Source organism: Bombus terrestris, chromosome 6 (assembly GCF_910591885.1).
Source record: "Bombus terrestris chromosome 6, iyBomTerr1.2, whole genome shotgun sequence".
Taxonomy (NCBI): Eukaryota; Metazoa; Arthropoda; class Insecta; order Hymenoptera; family Apidae; genus Bombus; species Bombus terrestris.
This window is the reverse complement of record NC_063274.1, coordinates 6,815,981-6,836,738: the sequence shown is the minus strand read 5'-3', so window position 1 is coordinate 6,836,738 and position 20,758 is coordinate 6,815,981. Positions and strand designations below refer to the sequence as shown.

General features: G+C 45.5%; 2 protein-coding genes across 2 annotated transcripts in view; one reads left to right on the top strand and one right to left on the bottom strand.

Moving 5' to 3' along the window:
• Positions 1 to 20,758, bottom strand: part of LOC100643692 (girdin) — a 178,112-nt gene that overhangs the window by 120,618 nt on the left and 36,736 nt on the right. The gene's annotated exons all lie outside the window — the stretch shown is intronic.
• LOC105665834 lies at positions 3,511 to 5,272 on the top strand. The gene is made up of 2 exons (XM_012309353.3): positions 3,511 to 4,932; positions 5,155 to 5,272. The coding sequence occupies exon 1, from the start codon at positions 3,547 to 3,549 to the stop codon at positions 4,927 to 4,929; it is 1,383 nt and encodes a 460-aa protein (XP_012164743.1). The 5' UTR covers positions 3,511 to 3,546; the 3' UTR covers positions 4,930 to 4,932; positions 5,155 to 5,272.

The following is a 20,758-nucleotide window of genomic DNA, read 5'->3' as shown; positions in this document are numbered from 1 at the left end:
ATGCTGGTTTCTGCAAAGTTGTTCTTGCTGTAGACGATCTTGCCAAGATTTTTTATACCACCACCGACTTCATGTTCCACAATTATACGAATTCTTTAAAATCTTTCTCACTTGTTTTCGATACATGCCGACAGAAATGCTTAGAATACTTGTCACGAGTAGAACACCTTGTATAGATGGACAATACATACGAAACACGACGCCATGATATCATCAAGAGGTTAATTCTCTTGCTCATCTTTAAATCCGAAGAAATAACGTTTGGTAAAACGACAGGAAAATGTGTTCCGGATGTCTACGCCAGTGGATGGTTGCCCGTGGTCGGTCAGAATGTTCACGGAGAGGAGAGGATTTCACGCGGGGACGCGTACACCTCCTACACGGCGCGGCGTACACCGCGCCGTATAGCAGCCGCTTGACAGCTGTCACCTTGGCCGAGGGGCGACAAGACACGGCGAGGCGAGTCGCGGTGATTCATGCGCCACGGGGGGGCACGAGGATCCGGCGACCTCCTGTCAAGGATTCCTTCGTCGCATACCATGCGCCGGAGGTGACATCGCGGCCGACTGATTTAATCGCGGACACCGTGTAGTTGCGGGTCTGTATCGTGCACGCCGTGGAATTCGAGTCGCCGATTTCCACACGACTCTTTCTTTCCTTTCTAGCTTCGGTTTATACGTCTGCGACTCTTAGACAGTTCACTTTCAGCTGATACGATCATGACAGAATAGAAGATAATTTATATCGTAACGCTAATATTTGATCGTCGGCAGATTATCCGACTTTATAAATAACTCTATTTAGACGATTAACATTTTCTATCAATCGAAATCCCGATATCCGTCGCCATCGAATTTTTGAAATTATCCAAATCTCAAAAATCCTAACCGATCCAAACTTTTTCGATTCGACACAGCATCGATCACTCGGTTTACCATCGTAGGTCGAGATCTCCCGATGACTCGAATCCAGTGCACACCGTGACTCGACAGACAAGGCGTTAAAATCGCCTGAACGATCGACTCGACCGCTACAGAGCCGAGAAAGAGCGCGAGCGAGCAAAAATGGCGGTCCTTGCAGTTACCGGAGGTGAGAACGTGACCCCAGCGCACAATGCTCGGGGTCGACAGCTCGCGACGTGCGTTTTTCCTCACTTGCTCTCTCGCACGTTAGCTAATGGAATTACTCAAACGCAATGACACAGCGATTACATAATTGCGGCCCTCTCGTTGACTCCGCGCACCAGCAGCACCATTACTCTCTTCTCCCTCTGTCCTTCTTTCTCCTTCTTCTTTCGTGTTCTTCCGTGTTTCCTCTTTCTGTTTCGCGCGTGAAGCTCGGAGAGATTGGTCGATTATTCTCCGGAGACAAATGACATAGTCGACGAGGAGTAACGAGCGGCAACGAGACTTGTCAAACGTGTCGTTTGCCAGAGCGATCGCTCGGTTAGGGGTCTTAGGAGAGGCAGCGCGGTAGTGACTCGCTGGATTTTCTGCAATCGGTTGGAAATCGGAAACAGGAAGTTGCTTTAACGACGATGACTCGCGTTACGGCTGACGTAGCGAGCGATTGTCCGATTTTTTATTCCAAACAGATAGCAGTATTGTTTTTGACAATCTGTCACCGACATTTGAACTATAATAATCTACGCAAACGAAAGTAGAAAAGAATCGCCTGTTTTCGTTGTCGCGAAACTGAAGCTCGGCAACCGGTCTGGAGATCTGTTCGTCTGGAAGAGAGATCCGCAGACGGTAGCCCGGAGGCCAGCGACGTAATAAGGTCGATAAGTCGAAGACTCGACACGAGTATCTCGCGAAAGAGGCCGACACCGAGAGCCGATCGTCTGAGGTGAACGAGGTCCGGGCGTATCTCACCGCGGGGACACCAGAAAGCCGTGAGCCGTTATTCTCGGCCGTATGGACAGGTCGGCGTTAATCACGCCACGTGGACGCCCGTCCCGAATCGTCGATACATCAATGTCCATTAAATCCCCTTGAATAGGTGCGACGCGATTTATATAGTTCGTTGGCGATCGTGGAACCTCGTAAATTGAACGCATGCGAATTAACGAACATCTACATCGAAGATATAAAGTAGCGAATTCTGAGAAAGTCTAGAAAGCATCTGGTCTTTAAGACACCAAAATTTTCCAGAAAATGGTTCACCATAACCCTTGTTATTCCACTTCTCGTCCCCTCGTTCCGCTTTGCTTTTCATTAAAACCTCGGATCCGTTTAAAACAATTGATACGTCGACGGTCTGCGCTAATCTCCAACGAGAAGCCGTCACAGCTGAAAACAGGAGGAAAAAAGAGGAAGAACGAGAAAAAGAAGATCCCTTTAGGAATTTCTGCTCGGTCGTAAGTATCGCAGTTACCGTTTCACCCTTTCCACAGGACCATACGGTAAAATAAAAACGGCACAGTCGAGCCGAGACCCCTCGAACGTTCTCCCCAGGGTGCCGCGAGCGTAAAGCTTTATGCTCGCGTTTCCATCATACCGGCAGCGCCGATTACGACGTATCGTCCGTTAAAAATGCATGCAATTAGCCGGCGCCGCTTCTTAGCGCGCCAACCCCTTCCTTCTTTCTACCGTCGGGTGACAAAATTACGATCTACCGGGTGTCGTTAATATCAGCGTCCTGGAAATACCAACGTTGCTTACGGAGAAAGAAATTGCACGGAGAGAAGCAGAGGGGTTGAAAGAGGGAGAAAATGATGATCTGTGAGACGGGGATGAGTCGAACGCGATTTCAGCCGAGTTACGATCGGGGGTTGCACGACTGTTTCGAATCGATCGACAGCCGGCAAACTTCTAACCTTGGTGTCTGGCGGTTCCACGTTAGACGATTACCATCTGAATCAAAGGTATCTATAAATAGATAGAATTAGGTGAAACGATTTTAGAAAAGACTCGTGGTCGTGAGTAGTGGAAATCGAAGAAGATGTTTCAGGAACGATCGAATGTTTCTACTTTGTTCTGCTCTGGTTTATTGCAATTCTAAAGTTCGATGTCAGTTCGTTATAAAAACACGTACAATTAAATTTTGATGAAATTAATCGCAAGCTGAATTATACTTCCAACTTTTATTTCTTTTCGAATGTTTCTAAATTAACTATTAACTATAATTTAATTTAATTTCAAGGTTCCGGATTTTACTTTTGTATAGACCGAAGTTTGCGTAAAACTTGTTTACGGATAGCGAATATACGTGTCACGTATATCTTACGCAACTGTAGAGTGGTACGTTCCGAGGCTCTATGAGATAACAATTATTCAACAAGAGAAAAGAAATAAAGGAATACATAAGAGATATCCTCTTTTGTTACATAAATTCCAAAAGTTGTGTATTGTATAACACTTGTACCAAACGCGTATCATTGCGTGACCTGATAACGCCGCGATCTCGCGTATCAGCGCTTGTGCGTGTTTTCATTACGTGAGGTATCTCAATGTCAAACGTGCCTGATGACAGCGAGGATCTCTTTAAAAAGCAGCCTGATCGCCAAGATCGACACAGTTCGACACCGAAGAACAATCAGAAGAAATGCATCTGAAGAAAATATTCGCATTGTTCGCTGCGGGCCTGGCAGTAGCCCAGGCTGTTCCAACGTCGAAGACAGAAGAAACTTTGGAAAAGGAGATCCTGAAGTTGGAAGAAGAAGTGAAGGACCTGGAGAGATCTAAGAAGTCGGTGCTATATTTAAATCAGCCTCAGGCGCTCTTCCCAACTCAAACCTACAGTATCCAGGTGCCGGGACAATCATCGTTGCAGACCCTAAGTTTCCAACAGCCTGAATCTGTCCAAACCTTGAGCGTTCAAGCCAATGGTCAACCAGCTCAGCTCCTCAACATTCAATCAGCACCACAGGTTGCCGAAACCATTAGCATTCAATCTAATGGTCAACCAGCTCAGCTCCTTAACATCCAATCGGTACCACAGGCTGTTGAAACCGTAAGCATTCAAGCTAATGGCCAACAAACTCAACTTTTTAATATTCAACCGGCACCACAAACTGTTGAAACGCTCAGCATTCAACAACCTACCCAAACTTTCAGTATCCAAGCCAATGGACTACCAAACCAGCTTCTTAATATCCAATCCGTACCGCAAACTGTCGAAACTCTCAGCATCCAACAACCAGTTCAAACCTTGAGTATCCAAGCCAATGGTCAACCAACTAAACTTTTCAATATTCAGCCCGTCCCACAAACTGTCGAAACCCTTAGCATTCAATCCAATGGCCAACCAGCTCAGCTCTTCAATATTCAATCGGGACCACAAACTGTCGAAACTGTCAGCATCCAATCCAATCCTCAACAGCCTGCAGTCCTCAATATCCAATCTGGAGCGCAATCTGTCGAAACTCTCAGCATCCAGCCAGCAGGACAGCCTGTTCAAACTCTGAGCCTTATCCAGGGACAACCTAGCGCCGCCGTGATTGCTCAGCCGAGTTCGTCATTCACGGAGATTATTCAATCTGCTCAACCTGTGCCAGCGCAAACCAACGTGAACATCGTTCAACAACCTTCGGTTTCGGTCAAGGAATCTGTGTTGGTGTCGAGCGATCCAGTCGTCGAAACAATCACCCGGGAAGTTGTCAAGCCCGTGGCGGAAGAAATCATCGTTTCATCGCCAGTGCAAAATGAAGTAGTCATGGACGTTGCTTCGGTGGTACCAACTTACAGAGAGCAGGTGGTCGTTTCGCCATCCAACTCTTTTTTCATGATGTCGGATCCGGAGATGCTGTCCTACGTGAATGTTCCTCAAATGCAGTTCTACAACCCGAGAGTTCTCACAGCAGTGAGACCTGCGAACCTGGTGATAGAGGAACCAATGCGCGTAGTAAAGGAGAACGTGGTCGACACCATACAAAGCAGAATGTTGGGCGGCCGTATGACCGAGTCAGTGGTCTCGCGCGTGTTTTAAAATGTAGGTTCACCTGATTCGAGAAATAATACAGCGATTTAACACTCGCACTAACACGACCCGTAGATATTGTAGACTTTTCGATTTAGAGACACGAAATATACGAGAAATATGTAGGAATAATGTAAACGATGATCGTGCGAGTGTTAATGACCACTTTTTGTATTCTACGAGCAAAGATATAATTGCTGATAATTAATTGTAATTTATCGTTTTGATTGACAGGTGTAATACAGCAACTATGGGATGAGGGGTTAGACATCATAATAGACGTAATTGATAGAATAATATTCATGTTATATATTATTAAGATGCAAATAAATAACACGTGAATTTATGCCTATATTTGTCTTTCAATATCATTCCACTGAAATAGCCAATATTCAATTTCACCTATCAATTTCACTTTCATTGTTCAATTCAATTTACTAATTGAAAATCGAAAAGACAGATTAAAGAAGTAAAGATCGACCGCAAGAGGAGAAGACACGCAAGAAATCATCCCGTCGTGGGTACCGCGCGGTTCATGTCGATTTCATTGGCCTGTACGACATCTCCGAACATTATAAGAGGTCTTAATCGGAATTCAAATCGAGTTCGGCCGACTTGAGTCTCGATATCGATCTGACCTCACTTCGCTCGAGATCGGCGTGTGCTTGCGCGACAAGACCGAAACGGATGACGAGCGACTTCACAATAGTCCCGAGTCGGGAAGATTTACGATAACGTCGATCGAGCTGCGAGTCGTTCATTCATCATGGAGGAGACAGCGCGCGACTGTCAAAATCGGCCTGCCGCCACCATTGCCAACGACGTCGCAAGCCTTGTCGTGTCGATGTCGCTGAACGGCGCGACGACCGAATCTTCTCGATCCTGTTCTCTCGTCGCGACTTCGTCATTCATCTCGATCGTGAGCGACCGCTTTTTAAACGCTTTGTACCGACCGTTCGCGCTAGCAAACGACTCGAGTCGAGAGATCGTCTAGAAAAATAAAGTCGATGCGAGTTTGTTGCTTTTAAATTGTACGGTACGTTGAATTTTGTCCGATTTGTAGTCTATTTTTAAACTCGCAGACATTCTCGTCTGTAAAATGGTGACAGAAACGAAGATGAAATTATTGCTCTTCGGCTGGTTTAGCGAGAACCAGATCATCGATATGTAAGTGATAAATAACGCATTAATCATTTATCAAGGATTTATTTGAAGTCTGTAATATTACACGGATAAAAAAAAGTAAGACAGAGAGGAGAGAAAAAAAAAGTAGCGTAACACCGCTGCAACTTTCTCCTCGAGCAAAACGCAAGACCCTCGTGGAATCTCTTACGAACATCCTGTCACAATTTAACCGTGCAGGCGACCGGTTGACCAACACCGTCGGACTAGCCGAACTTTCCCTTTTGTATCGCGATAAAAAAAACGAACGCAACGTCGCGTTAAGAAGCGCGAGGAGTATGTAATTCGCGCCGCGTGCAACGCAGATCCGCACGAACGAGAAGGGTAATTAATGTGGAATGGTGTTTTTATTGTTGAACCGATCTTATCGCGAGATCCGTCGTTTAATTCGATACAGTTTCCAAAGCGCGTTCCAAGAGGTAGAATACATTAAATCAAGGGAAAGTCGAAAGAAATACGCTTGCCGATATCGGAATCGACAAGATTATAAATTAAAGCATCAAAGGAAGTCCAAGGTAGCTTTAATTCCAAGGTCAAAGATATGCCTTTTAGCATACTGATATGTTTTTTTGCAATTTAATATCGTGGTCGACATCGAGTCGAGTTCAACGACCATGACGTCACAAACCGGTTTCCATTATTTTGTAATCTTAGAAAATTTGTTCGCAGTTACCGACGATAATAAAAGAACACGGTATTATGGCACGTACTAAAACTGTTATATGTAGTTTTCTGTTCAGAACGGTATTATTCGGCCAATTGTTTTCTTATTTTTCTTTTTGCATACGTGACCACCGTCGAAAACGTCGAAACGTTAAGACGAGGAACACAAATATTTATCCCGAAATTTCGAAATCTGTTTCGCGTGTCTTTCGACGAACAAAGATACTTGCAACGTTCGTTGTTCATAGTCACGATGACTATAGAAAGCGATACCGTGGAGAATCGAAGCGAATTTATCGATTGTTAGACGAGTTAACCGCTTGGAAAACGGTTTTCGCGATTGGAGCGTGCGTCCGCGGTCCCGCGTTCGCTAATTAACTTTGCTATGCCTTGCTTTTTCGCTGACGGTGTACGGCCGTTCGAATCGAATCTTGCCAACGAAAAGAAAGTTTTGCTTGTAAAGCAATTTATGCAACCGCTGGATAAACTCGATGCATAATCGCTGCTACTGATCTACGTGTTTCTGTAACTGGAAGACGCACCTGTTTTCTTCGCCATCTTAAAGGGTAAAACTGGAAAATCGTGGTCAGGAACCACGACCACATCTCGACGCGGTAATCCAACGATCGTCGTGATTTCTATGGGACATTGAACGGAGGAAGAATGCAGGGAAGAAGATCCATTGCACGCCGATTAAGATCCTGCTATGGCGATCGCCGCGTGCTCGATCTGCAAGAAATCGACGCGCGATCTATCCTCTTCTTGCTGTCGTTTTTCCTTGGCACGATGCGACGCGACTGTGACACAAAGGAAGAGCTTGAGCCATGCTGAACGACGCAGGAAGCGAAACGGTTATTGAGAATATTCGTAAAAAGGTGCCGCGAGGAGAAAACTTCTACGCGTAATCGTACAAATATCAAGTGATTTGAAGGTAAGGAAGGATAAGAGGAAAGAGAACAAAAAAGAGCAAAGAGAGATTCGTTTCTAGTTTCTAACAAAGTACGTTAGAAAGAAAGGGCTCCAGCTTCGTGTCATAAAATGGACACGCATCGTTGCACTTGCGAAAGAAACACGATCCTAAAGAGCCAGTCCTCCGTGAACCATTCACCTTTTTTTCCCTAGCATTTTCTTTCACTTGCAATCAGACAAGAGATATGGCTCGTTCTACTTGAGTCCAATCTTCCTGCGAGCTCGCGAGATTAAAAAATGCCAATGTTGAAGCGTGCACACGCGTCCCGTTACATTCGTTATTAGTTTCGTTGTAATGCGTTTTCTTGCGCGACGTCTAATGCGACAATACCTTCCTTCTGCCTCCTCGGCTTATTGGCGCGGTACATATATACCGTTACGAAAAGATGCCTGTGTCATCTAATTTCTGCGCGTAACGCGTGACTAAGGTGCGGATCAACGTCTGAGCGAACTTCCTGCCAGTATTAATCGATGTGCAGTCTGCGAGATATAATGGGATTGTCGGGTAGATACCACCTCAGATTACCGATAGTTCGATCGAAAAACGCGAAAACAGAGACGAAATAATGGGATAACTGATCGCAAAAACCTAGTTTCGGAATAAAACTTTGAGAAGATCGTCCGGTAAAAGATATTTACGTCGTGTTGTGTTTACCGATTACGGGAGAAGCTAGTGTTTCCAGGATTATAATAAAAACAATTATAATAAAACGAATCGCTTTAAAAATATACTTCTTGTCTGCTTCTGATCGATTCTCTACGCAATAACGTTGTCTATGTGCGAGGCAACAGACACAAGCAATCGAAGAAGCATCAGCAACCAGGCAAAGGAACCGAAGAACGCCTCGTACAGCTAATGCATGCATGGAAGCCGATATGCGGCAGCATTGACAGTTTTTGCCTGGTGTCATTATGACCGGCGACGGCACAAAAGACGGTCGTCGGGTAGCCAAGCCATCCGTAACGAACGCCTCCCGAAAGAAGTCTGCCTACCGGGGGCAGAAAAGGAGCGGGACGAGGACGATGATGAGGAGGAACAGGCGGAACAGGGAGCCGACCGTGGGACGCCGTCCCTCTTATCATCGCCGGCCAATCGGTCCGAGGCGACACACCGTGTCTCTTTGCTCGCTTTGTCCCATGCACGCTCCGGCAAATTAATACGGGGAATGCCGGCAAGGACGATCGACCGCGTCAGAAGCCGATCGTGCGTGTCCGCTTCGCTGCGCGCCGCTCCATTGCTCCACCGATGGGATTAAACGATGAGAAAACTGCATAGAATACGGAGATTCGATCGGTTTAGAGGTAGCGAGAGATTTGCAATCGAGAGTCGAATGTGTTAAAATAGAAACATATCTGTGATAACGAGGCTAATCCAACGTGTGCGTACAACTCGAAACTATCACCAAGCTAAACCACGAGGATCTTTGCCTCGTCATTCCGCGATTCAACGTTCCGTGGCATTTTCAAGCACCTCGTTTCATCCTCCAAACGTATATTCATTTCTAACAAATCGATGTACTTTGACAGTCGAGTAAACACCTCGGTAATCAGAACGAGATGAAAGGAAAGAGACAGAGATCGAAGATAAAGAAAGATGCGAAGGGAATGGAAACCACTAAAGAGGTGCACGTGCACGTTGGTACACGTTGTCGCTCGGTCTGCCTGAAATCGGTCAATCTTCGTTCGGCCGCCAGATCGATTTCGTCGGATGCCAACAACTTTTTTATCCGTCCGCAGGATCCATCGAGGGAAAGAACTTAATCTAGACTCTGAGGTCGATTTCATCCATAACCGGGGAAAAACGCGTACGATCGTATATACCTGCGGTTACAAAGTAGGCCTTCGATATTAGTTATTCGATTTCGAGGTATTCCGCTGCTCGTTCGTTCGCGAAGGAAAGGCTGTATATTTGGCGGATTGAGAATCGTAGTAACACGAGTTAATATTCTGAGAATTTGAGTCGGCCATTCGGTTTCATAGTCCACTCAATCGTAAGTTATATCGCGAGTTACCAGTTATAATCCAACGCCATACACGCTCACCTGTAATTCTGATTTAACAAAGCTAGATTTCCTTTCCAGCGAGATTTACGTCGAATGCTGAACTTTTCCAGGTAGAATTTTTAAATGTTAATTATATATAGGTAACATATTTCAATATTTTTCTACATCGACATAATAGAAAACGGCCGAAACGTATTTTGTCGCGTACGTTCGCAGATAAATCGCGAGACATCGGATTAACAAACCGACTCTTCCTTGAACGATCGGCCGTCAGTCAAGAGAATCGATAGAAGACAAGTCTGGTCGATCTGGCGCGAACAACGCAAAAAGGTAGTACATATTTGCAAATGATTGCTGCCGCTCGAAAGACGAGAGACAACCGGTGCCCGATGGGTTGGCAGTCTGCAATCAATTTGCAGAAGCGCGGCCACGCCGATGCGAGATCGCGGATCCGGCGGATTTGCGGCGTGACTGACGATGCGTGACGCCGCGGAAGACCGCAACAGAGAGGGGCGCCGCCAATCGCCTATGTACGCTCCACTTTGCCGGTGTGCATCGTAGGCAAAGGCGAAAAGCTCGCATGCCATCCGCGCGTCCTCTCGCCCCTCTTCTCGCGTCGTCGCTTGTTCATGCATGCTTATCTTTTCCATGGGATCAAAGGACCGCGCGTGTATCGTGCCGTGTTTCCAGTCTTGAAACGTAATCCGTTCCGTGGATTGGTTTCGGCTGTTTCGTGCTCGCGTTCGAAATCAAATGGTCGTTCACGATTCACGATCCCGCTGATCGTCTGTCAACCGTGTAACGCGCGATGATCGTTTCGATACACGAAACCATTTTACATCCTTTTCAGGTAAAGTTAGGAAATAGCTGTGCAAACAAATTTCGATCTATTTAACGATAGTTTCTGTCCTTTAGTTTTTCATTCTTACAAAATCATTTCCCTGATGTAAATTAATTTTTCCAATCACTCTATGCATAAAACTTTGTATAACAGCAAATGCTCTTTTTCCACGTAAAATACAGAACAAATAGAGCGGAATTTTTTACAATTATTCTTTTACGTCTACAAAAATAAAATTGAACTTTCGATAGCTCGGCCTCGACCAAACGAACTCATTGAGTTTGAATAACACAGGATTTCAAGCGAGTATCATCGACAGCCCGATGAGGAAGTGCGACGAAACCGCGACATCGTTGCCGGTGTGACGAGGGTGTTCGTAGCAGCGCAAGCCGACACGGCGTCGTGAGAAACCAACGAAGCAACCTGGTTGTTAGTCGGACCCTCCGCCGCGCCGCCCCGTTTACCAAGGCATAATCGTTTATCGGAGTCATGCGAGGCGACGGAGAGCCGGCTGGCAGTTTCCAAGTTTCGCTTCGGTTAACTGCCGTCCGCGAGGCGAGGGAACGCACACGCGGGTCAAGGAGGAAGCCGGATCGCGTTATAGCGTTTTGCAACCAAGTAACACCTTCGACGTCGCGTGATACCGGTAATTACTGAAAAATAGCCCGCCGGCCTGTTCCCGCTTTTAGCCCAACCCGACAAAACGGCCCCGGCCAATTGCTCGTTACCAGCTATCGTGCGCGTAAACGTCCTACCCTTTTCGAAAGTCGCCCGCTCGCAGTCCTCTGCAGGACTTTAGGATCGGCTAGCGTGCTCCTCTCCGATGCGAAACGGGTGTCTCATGGGGTTAACCGGCGTACGGAGGTTAATCGTCTTTTGGAATTCTTCGGCAGCCAGGCGTTTACCTTTTCTTCTTTTATATTTTGTGGTAACCATTGCTGCTAAGTGGAAGAGCTCTTGTAGAAAAGGAAAATTGTTGCCAGCATCAAAGTTGGACAATTTTGATTTTCTACTGGAAAACGTTCTACGTATCAATGATTATTCCGTAGCGTAGAATTTAAGTGAAATTTCCCTTTCTAAATATTTAAATAACGCAAGAAGATGTCGTCTACGTAGAGGAAGATATTAGTGCGAATAAACAGCAGTTAATTGTTTCCTGGCTTTTGTCTATGTCATCTATCCAAGTTTTCCTTACAACTAAGATGTGACACGTGCTGGCTTTTGTACAGATACACTTCTCTTTTTCATGAATTTGTCTCTTGGCACTTACAGTGTCTTCTAAAAGCATTCTTCGGTTCCTGTTGTTTCTACATACAGCAAGGCAGGCTTTGCTATTTTAAATAATCTTAATATTTAATATTCAATTTCGAACTTCGTACAGGATAATCAAACTTACCGTAAGTTACGAGACATTGTTAGCGTTTAATCTAATAACGAAGGAATCGTTGCAATTGCAAAACGTCGCTGCATGCTACGAACATTTCCTTGTACTTTACACGTATCTCGTATCACCTTTATTCAGCCAGCTGTCCCGATTAAATCAAATCAAAGGCAATACCAACCGTAAATTCCTCGTCCATTACGCTCCATCGTCACTGTCTTATAAAGTGTTCACGCTATCGCAAACATTACAAAGGGCCGTGTCGCGAACCATCGATCCTGCCACCGATATATCTGCTATAAAGTCGTTACAAAGTCATTACGACACGGAGCGGCGCCATATGGATACAATCCGCGGACTCTGGAGATACCGATCTGTCCGATGATTCGATCTCGAGTACTACGTACTTGACTTCTACCCACGATACCGAGGAAACCGCGACTCCGATTCTGTCGCCACTCTATGCAAATTATCGTTCGGTGTTATTACACTTCTAGACGTCGTGACGATTAAAACAGATTTATTTTAGTAACCGCGGTAGAAAATTATTGGTGACCGTACAAAATGGGAGATCTCAAGCCGTATTTTGCACCTATAAGAACGCACGAAATTTTACCGGCTAAAGTTCTAGAAAACGTTTAGTTCGTCATTTAGGTCCCTGTCGCAGTATCGTACCATTACCATTATCTTTTTCCGTATGGTGTACGCATACAGTCACGTACATATTTACTTGCAAGCAGTATCGGTTGCAGGATAAGTCGAACGAGAACAGGTTCGCCAGCCGCAGGTTTCACCGTTTATGCTCGAGCTCGCGATTTTTCATATTCGATTAATCGACGCGGCCCGAACGTCAGCCGAAACGTTTAATCGCCGGCCGCGAGCCGCTGTGTAACTTTATTAACCTGCGGGACCTCGATCGCTTGTGCCGCATCGCCGACGCGGTTATCTCCCGTTTTCTCCGGGATTGATATGCCAATTAAGCGGTACCTCGAGGCTGAGACCGCGGCTACCACGTGTGCGTGCCCCTCGCCGATCTGGCCGCGTCACTCTTCTTCGCCTCGATCGAACATCCATCGACAATCGAAAGGAAACGTTGCTTTATGTCGGGGCGCCGATTTTTATGGTGCTCGATTAATAGGCGTATTATTGTGGCCATTTTTTATATTCGATAACATTACTTTTAGCGTGATCGCGATCACAGGTTACGAAGCAGATTAATTCAACGATAGAACGTGTTACGAACAAATCTTAAAAAATCTCGCGTCTTGGGCAATTTGAAACGATTAGCTTGATCGTATTTGACTAGTTTTTTGTGGCAGCTGGAACATTGTTGGGAGAATGCATTGCTTAAAATAAATCGTTCCACTTATCAAACTTGTACTTTCTAGTAAAGCTCTGGTATAACACACAACAGAGGGAACAGTTGTATGGCGTGACCGAAGTTACCGGCACTCGTAACGATAAGCTACAAAGTATACGGACTTACGAAGCATTTAAAGACGCTTGGCATTTAATTTTAAGGCTCGTTTTCCGCGGGATTTCTCTATCACGAAACGGCATAAAAGTGGAAAGGAGATGGAGCGCAATCTCGCGAGGAAATCACGCTGGGTCGTTTAATTTTCGAGAGCTTTTCGAACGCGATCCGACGATTTCTCGGTCACGAAAGCGGTCGCAATTTTATCGGCATCGTGTCGTCGGGGCCGACTAATCTTCGAAACAATTCTTAAGGCGCTTGACTCGACCGCTCTCGTGTTCGGTCACGGAACAAAGCCTGAACCGGTTCCGCCGAATGGGATCGCGCGTCATTCGAGTACTTCATTTTCCAGACTGTGTTTCTTCTCGAGCGTGATGTATACCTGCTCGGTCACGAAACACCGAGAAAATCGCACGGCCAATTTTTATCGATACTTTCGTTTCGACAGGGAACGCCGGCTATTCAAATTACGTAAGAGGAAATTATTAAACTCGAGTTTATACAGATAACCACATCTTCGTTTCCATGTATTTAACGTACGTGTATGTATGTATTAATGTAAAATATTCGTGATGTGCGAATTCTAAATAATTATAATACGCACTCTTAAATACATAATTATACCATCGTTTTCAATGTTTAGCTCGGACGCGCGTGACTTTTCGGTATCCAAACGATACACGGTAACACGTAATGCGTTCGAACGATGTATATTTAGATTCATTTTCATCGCTGGGACACTCGACGATATATCAAAAATTATTCTTAGATTTGAGCAGACGTCGCTACAATTCCATCGATAGACGTCTAATTGGTATATATTGGGTTGGCAACTAAGTGATTGCGGTTTTTGTCAGTATCACCTAATGACAAAATCCGCAATCACTTAGTTGCCAACTCAATACAAAAGCGTGGCGTTTAACAGTCAGCGATCGGTCACTCGATGAGTCAGCAAAAAGAAACTAGTGGCGCTGACACCGCGCAACCGAGAAAACTGCGATCGCATATTTATTCGCTCGGAACGACCTCTTGAACAATCTTCGAAACTTACACCCGCTGAGCCACCCTGTATCGCTTACCACTTCGCTATGGTTAGCATACTTACTCTCCTCTCGTAAGAAACGCTTCCTGGCAGAGTTGTTGGCGACCGGGTGCGAGGGGAGGGTAACCAGGCTCCTTTAGAATTCGCGCGTGAGCAGCGAGCGAGGCAGAGAAAAATATCCAAGATGAAATCGGCGAGGGTCAAAATGCATGACAAATAACGCGGCTTGTCCACCGCGGAATGAAACAAAACCCCGGCAAAGAGCTGGACGCCGCTTTGTTCCCATTGTGGGCCCGGTGTCACTTCAAGGTAACGTTGCATTCGGTTCCCCGGCCGCGGTGTCGGGTCGCCATCAGATGACGCTTGATAAAGGAACGACAAATTGGTACCACCCGAACGACTGCTGCTCTTCGCGGAAGATCCGACCGCGATAACGTTCGTGTCGATAAACACGCTACACGACCACGTCTCCCGCGATTTCATGCGCCGCCGTGCACACAATTTTCGTACCTGTTTCCGGTACGTTTGAAAAATCGTCGGTTTTTGTACGATCAGCGCTCTCCCGAACGTGGACCAACACGAGGAATGTTTCAGAAATTGCGCGATCCTTCTAAAGCTTGGCGGATGGATGTTGCTTCCAGGGAAGATCGTACGCGGATGTTGGCAGATTGAGATCGTCGTACGTAAGAGATTTTAGGTGGTAAACGTTATTAGAAATGATTCTTTGAATTACTATGTCGAATGGAACCGATCCACGCCGACGTAACCGAAACGGATCAAGATATCGAAAGAGCTGGCAGAAACCGTCGGAATGCTAATGGATTCAGAAAGGAAGGACACGTAAAAACTCGGATGGAAGTTGCCGCGAGACGAAAAACAAGTTCCCCTACCGATATCATCGGAGTCGAGTATCCACAAAGCTACATTGTTTCTTAGAAACAAGTCACCGGGTGCGGTGGATCACGGTTGGCCGATTACAGATCTCGATCCGATGAACACACCGGGTCCACCTTGCGTCCTGTAAACGTTCGCTGACAAGGGACGAGGCAAGAGAAAAAATTTTCTACGCGGCAGAGGAATCTTCCGGTTGAATTAATCGTCGACCCGCTTAGTAGGGGCCAAATTTTATTCTCCATCGCGGCGAAGCGTAGCCGCGATCGTTGCTGACCAACCACTCGAATGACATCGACGATTATTAAATCGAGATAGCCGGATTTTTACGCTGACCCAAGTATACGTTCGATCAGGGATAGTAGAGATTGAGTTTGCAGGAATACGCGCGCCGTGACAAGAGAGGACGCGAGCGCGTTGTACCCGCGATGTTGGTTCAATCATGGGCTACAAGCGCGATCGGTTGGTCCTCTTGGTCCTGGTCCAGTGGCGTAATCCTCCGTCACGTTCTTCGATCATCGTTCAAGCGAATTTACACGTTTCGCTTTGATCGAACAATACGCTCGATTCGACGAGATTCAATGTTGATTCAACATCGATAAATGCTTTGTCATCCCCACGCTGCGTCTCAACCTTCTCGTGTACCAATACGGTGAGGAAAAAGTGCTATATCTTAACGCTTGCAATTCCATAACATCGTACAGGATAGAACTTTGCTTAAAAGGTATGGATTTTAGCGTTTATCTAACACGGGATTGTCGTTGTTTTGGATTTTGACGCTTGCAAAGTTCAAGTGCGATATCTTGCTCCATATTTCTATAAGGCGGAAGCCGCGTGCATCGAAGCCTAGCGGTCCATGGAAGAATACGCACGGTGGAGGAGACCTTCCGGCGAGAATCGCGCGCTCTTCAAGCCTCTCTCGCTGAATAATGAACCGTCTTCTCGGGTGCCTTACGCGGTCGACCAACCGGTCCCGTTTCCGTAAATTATAACCATTAGCGGCACTTGCGTTTCGCGGCCGCGCGTCCCGGTAATTTTCGTGAAATTAAACGCACCGAATCAATTACTCGTTCGCGCTACGCCGGGCAATCGAGGACGGACGATGACCAGACGCGCGCGATGGGAAATGGCGCGCCGCTGTCACCGTGGCGTGCATCTGCGTTTGTCAAGAGTCAAGAGTATCAAGTCGAACGGGCATCGTCACGAAACACCGCCATAAAAGTGTAATTTGCCCGACGATTTCGGCACGACACAATGTGCTCTTGGTGGTTGAACGATACGTAAGAGGATAATTGGACGCAAATGGTGAACTCGTCTGCTCCGGAAACCGGTTCCTCGTGATTTCCGTTTAGCTATGACTTATCGATGTCCTTTTCCCGTGTCTTCTCCATTCAATTCCACGATCCTTTACTGTTGTTTCCCTCTTCCTTCAGACTTTTTCTTAACCGTATTTTGAAATTTCTTTATAAAGCTGCCTTTGATAAACTTTCAAATAATTCTTAGTGTTTATCTAACGCTCGATTACGTTGAAAATAGAAGGAAAAGTGGTCATTTCGTGGAAAGAAACTTTCAAAGGATCGGAATATCTGCGACGACGCAACAGTGTATCGAAAATAGCGTCGCCATGGGTCCAATAATTCAGGGTAGGTTTCGTCAGCGGGGATGCTTGTGACAGAAAATTCGTCCTGGGATGCGGTGTTCGTCCTTAAAAGGCGTCTTGCTCCTTGACCCGCGTCCCAGCTCATCCGTCACGCTTGTCGGCTTTCGCGACACGCGTATCCACGCCGCACGATACCGACCCGCTGTGTCTCGGGACAAATTTATAAATTTGACAAGGAAACGTACGAAATGAGAATAGAAAGAGCTATGGATCGTTCGAGGACATCTCCGATTATGGTATCTCGGATGAATAAATCGAAACCGGATCCTTGGTTCGTAGATCGACAGATCTTTTGGCTCTCATTCCACGAATAGATTCTTAAGGATAATACGTGTAATTATTCATATTTGAAATGATGTAAAAAGTTCTTGGAATTAAAAGTTTGAAGGATAAGAACTACATATTTCCATATTTTATACCATGACGGCAGATACATATTTTGAAGATAATGCTCGAAGATCCAATGAGGCAATTGCTGAACCGATTTTCTACTTTTTTTTATAGTGAAAATGTAGTCAAACACAATGCGACAGGTTTAATAAAAGTTCAGCATACGAACGAAGTCGAAATGATAAAATAAGAAGAGAATGAGTTCGGTCAGCTGTCGCCTATTGCGAATCGATAAGCAAGTAGAAATAGAAGAAACAAAACGATTCGTTCGTTCGGTAGATCTTTCGAACTTCGATAGTTCCGATCGATTGCCTTCCGGCTTGGGTGCACGTCAAAAATCATCCGACAAACTTGCATCAATGACTATGTTGTTCTTGCCCTTGAGATAATTTGTATCGTTTATAGCGTTGCACCGTGACAAGAGGATAATTGCGGAATATTTGATTTTAATCGACACAGGTGCGCGTAAAAGGAACAAATACGTTTACTTAAGAGCAATAAAGTCGTTTGGTCGCTTGATCCGTCTAAATGGCAACGAGCACAACCTCTTCATTTTTGTATGTAATATGTCCGTTTCTATTAAAGACGTGAACTCATTTTCAAAATTGCTTTCGAGTTTCATAAGATGTAATTTTCGTTCGATGTTTTTTATATCCGTTAAGAAAACACCAAAGAAACTGATCGCATGTATATGAAATATGTGTATGTATATCTTTATAGGTTTCCTTACACATTTACACATATCACACGCAATACTCAACACGTGTGTATTATTAGGTTGTCCGAAAAGTTTCTTTCGTTTCATAAGGTGATAATAGACGAATAAGAATTTCTGTTTTATATTATTTTATTGAATTAGGTATGATCCATTTCGTTCTATTTCTATTATTATGTTCGTGCATAATTCAATAAATGAATATAAAACGAAAAACATCATGCGTCTATTATTTCCTTATAAAACGAAAGAAACATTTCGGACAAGCTAATAAATAAAAATCACATTATATTGATATTATCCTGCTGACAAGCATGTGTGCAGCTCAAACTACATTATATTCGTATCGACATGGAGGAATCGCATCAAACGAATACCACGATTCGTCCGATCATTCCCGAATAAAAATTCTGCTGACACTTTCGAACGATCGCTACGAGATAGCCACGTGTACGAAGACGCGTCATTTGTTCCCTTCGAGCGACGACCGATAAGACGGGCGCGTAATCCGCGAGAAGCATGGCGATCGTTCGATTTGACCTGGATTTATGCGATCGCGATCGTGCCTTCTTTCGTGGCAAACTTCCACGCGTCTCAGTCACCGGCTTCGTTCGTTTCAGGTGCATCAGCTGACCTTGCAACGCGCCAATCAACGTTCCTGGTCGCTTCACTGGCCACGCTTGATGTATCGCCGCGTATGCCTTGGTGTCTCGCGATACGCTTCCGTGGAACCAGCTTCCCATCATTGATTGCGCGAATTTTTTCTCACCTTTATATAAGGTGTCTTGTAAGTTTCTATATCGTCGATCAGATTGATACGTCGAGGTCGATAGTGCGCGATAAATGTTTCCATATCCGAAGAAACAAATATTACAAAGAATTTTTTACGGCGTCTCTCGTGGTTTTTTCATTTGTTTCGTCAAATTCTACCTTGGTCGGTCTGAGAAAACACCTGACGTTACATCCGCGTGTGCGTATTCGAAATCTCGACAGAATTAAACGTAAAAAGAAGGCTATCTGCAATTCGTTCGTCCGATCACGATTTCACCTTCTTCGCACGCACTCGCAAAATCCGTGAAACGGATACTCCAGATATCTCTCCGTGGCGAGACGAACGTCCGCAGATCGCGAACCGTGACTTTCTCGCGCGTTATTCGAAGCGGAGCCGAGACGCGTGCAGCTGGCCGATCGCCTTTCACGCGCGTCTCGGCCGGAGACGGACGTTTTCCATTTTGCATCGCCCGCAGGACGCTCACCTTCCTTCGCAACTTCGCTGCGTCGTCCGCGTGATGGCCTTCCGCCTTCTCTCTGCATAATCTCTCTGACAGTGAGAGTAAACTTGCAGCAATGGATCGTACTTTGTTGCAGAGATATCGAGGAATGTTGAATCGAACTTAAAATTTCGACACGTAGATTTTAGATTTTTAAACGTACGAGGAATAACGAGAATTTAAAGAGGGCTAAAGTATATGAAATGTTGGGGAAAAATATTCTGTATTTGATTTTTAGCACAAGGTGTACAGGATGACTCTAGATTACCGCCGAAGCACGCGTGGTCTATAATTTTGAGACCGAAAATAACAGAATAAAACCTGATTCGCGTAAAGAAAGATCATTTATTTCGACATATCCCAGCATCGAACGAAAGTTCAACAATTTCCCTGGCTCTTCAATCTTTTCTCAATTATCGTTTCAGCGAATCTCTTTCAACTCGTCGTTACTTCGGTGAACGTGCTTTCTGCCATTTTGTAGATTGGTTTAACCTTGGAGATCTGGAAGGGATATGTCAAACGGATATCGTATATGAGGAACCGCTCGCACGGTTTTACGTCGGAGGACGTTTCGTGGAAGAACGTTGGAAATTGGACATTAGGTGGGGTTAAGCGACTTCTTATTCATGAGTGTCCTCCGGCTGGTTTGAAGCTCAAGTTTCGAATTCTCTTATTACATACGTCGTTAACTCGTTTTTATGCTGCTTTGCCACCTGTGACAGAAAACGAACTACTCGTGGAAGACAAATTTTGTTAACGACTATTTCAGATATTCGTAGAAAGTCTGCGATTCTGGCGAGTACTTTGCCAACTTTTCTTCTCTATAAAATATTTCTGACAATCGGCATTATAATTAGACCCTTTTTAGCAAGTGTTTACTTTCGAAGAAAAGCCTAAGAAAGCTCCGCCAAACAACGAAACCCAAAGAAATTACCACAGCATTTGCCAACTAAACTATCAGAGAACGACTCGTAATCCATCGTCTCAGGCGCGAGTCGGAACGTAGATAAGTGCGAGAAAGTGACGACACACGCACCTCGATCGAAACGCGATCCTTGCGGCGTGGATGGCCGCGATCCTCTTCGCGTGATATCTTTCACTCCCATTCCCGTTCCTCCCACGTGGCGGTGAATTTTGCGGTGTAAAATGTCCAGGAGGCGGGCGAAGGAAACCAAGCGGCGGAGCCATTAGACTCGCAGCCAGAAAATTCCACTCGCCGCGGCCTACGCGGAAACGATCCTCGCGCGGCCGATGATTTATAGACGGTGGCTCGTTATCGTGAAAGCAGAGGAGCCGTGGCGGCATCGGTTGCAGCAGCGGCAGCAACAGCAGCCGCGGATCGCGCTCGAGACGTTC

Bases quoted from the DNA above. Each gene is read 5' to 3' on its own strand.
- LOC105665834 (XM_012309353.3), top strand. From the start codon at position 3,547: ATGCATCTGAAGAAAATATTCGCATTGTTCGCTGCGGGCCTGGCAGTA.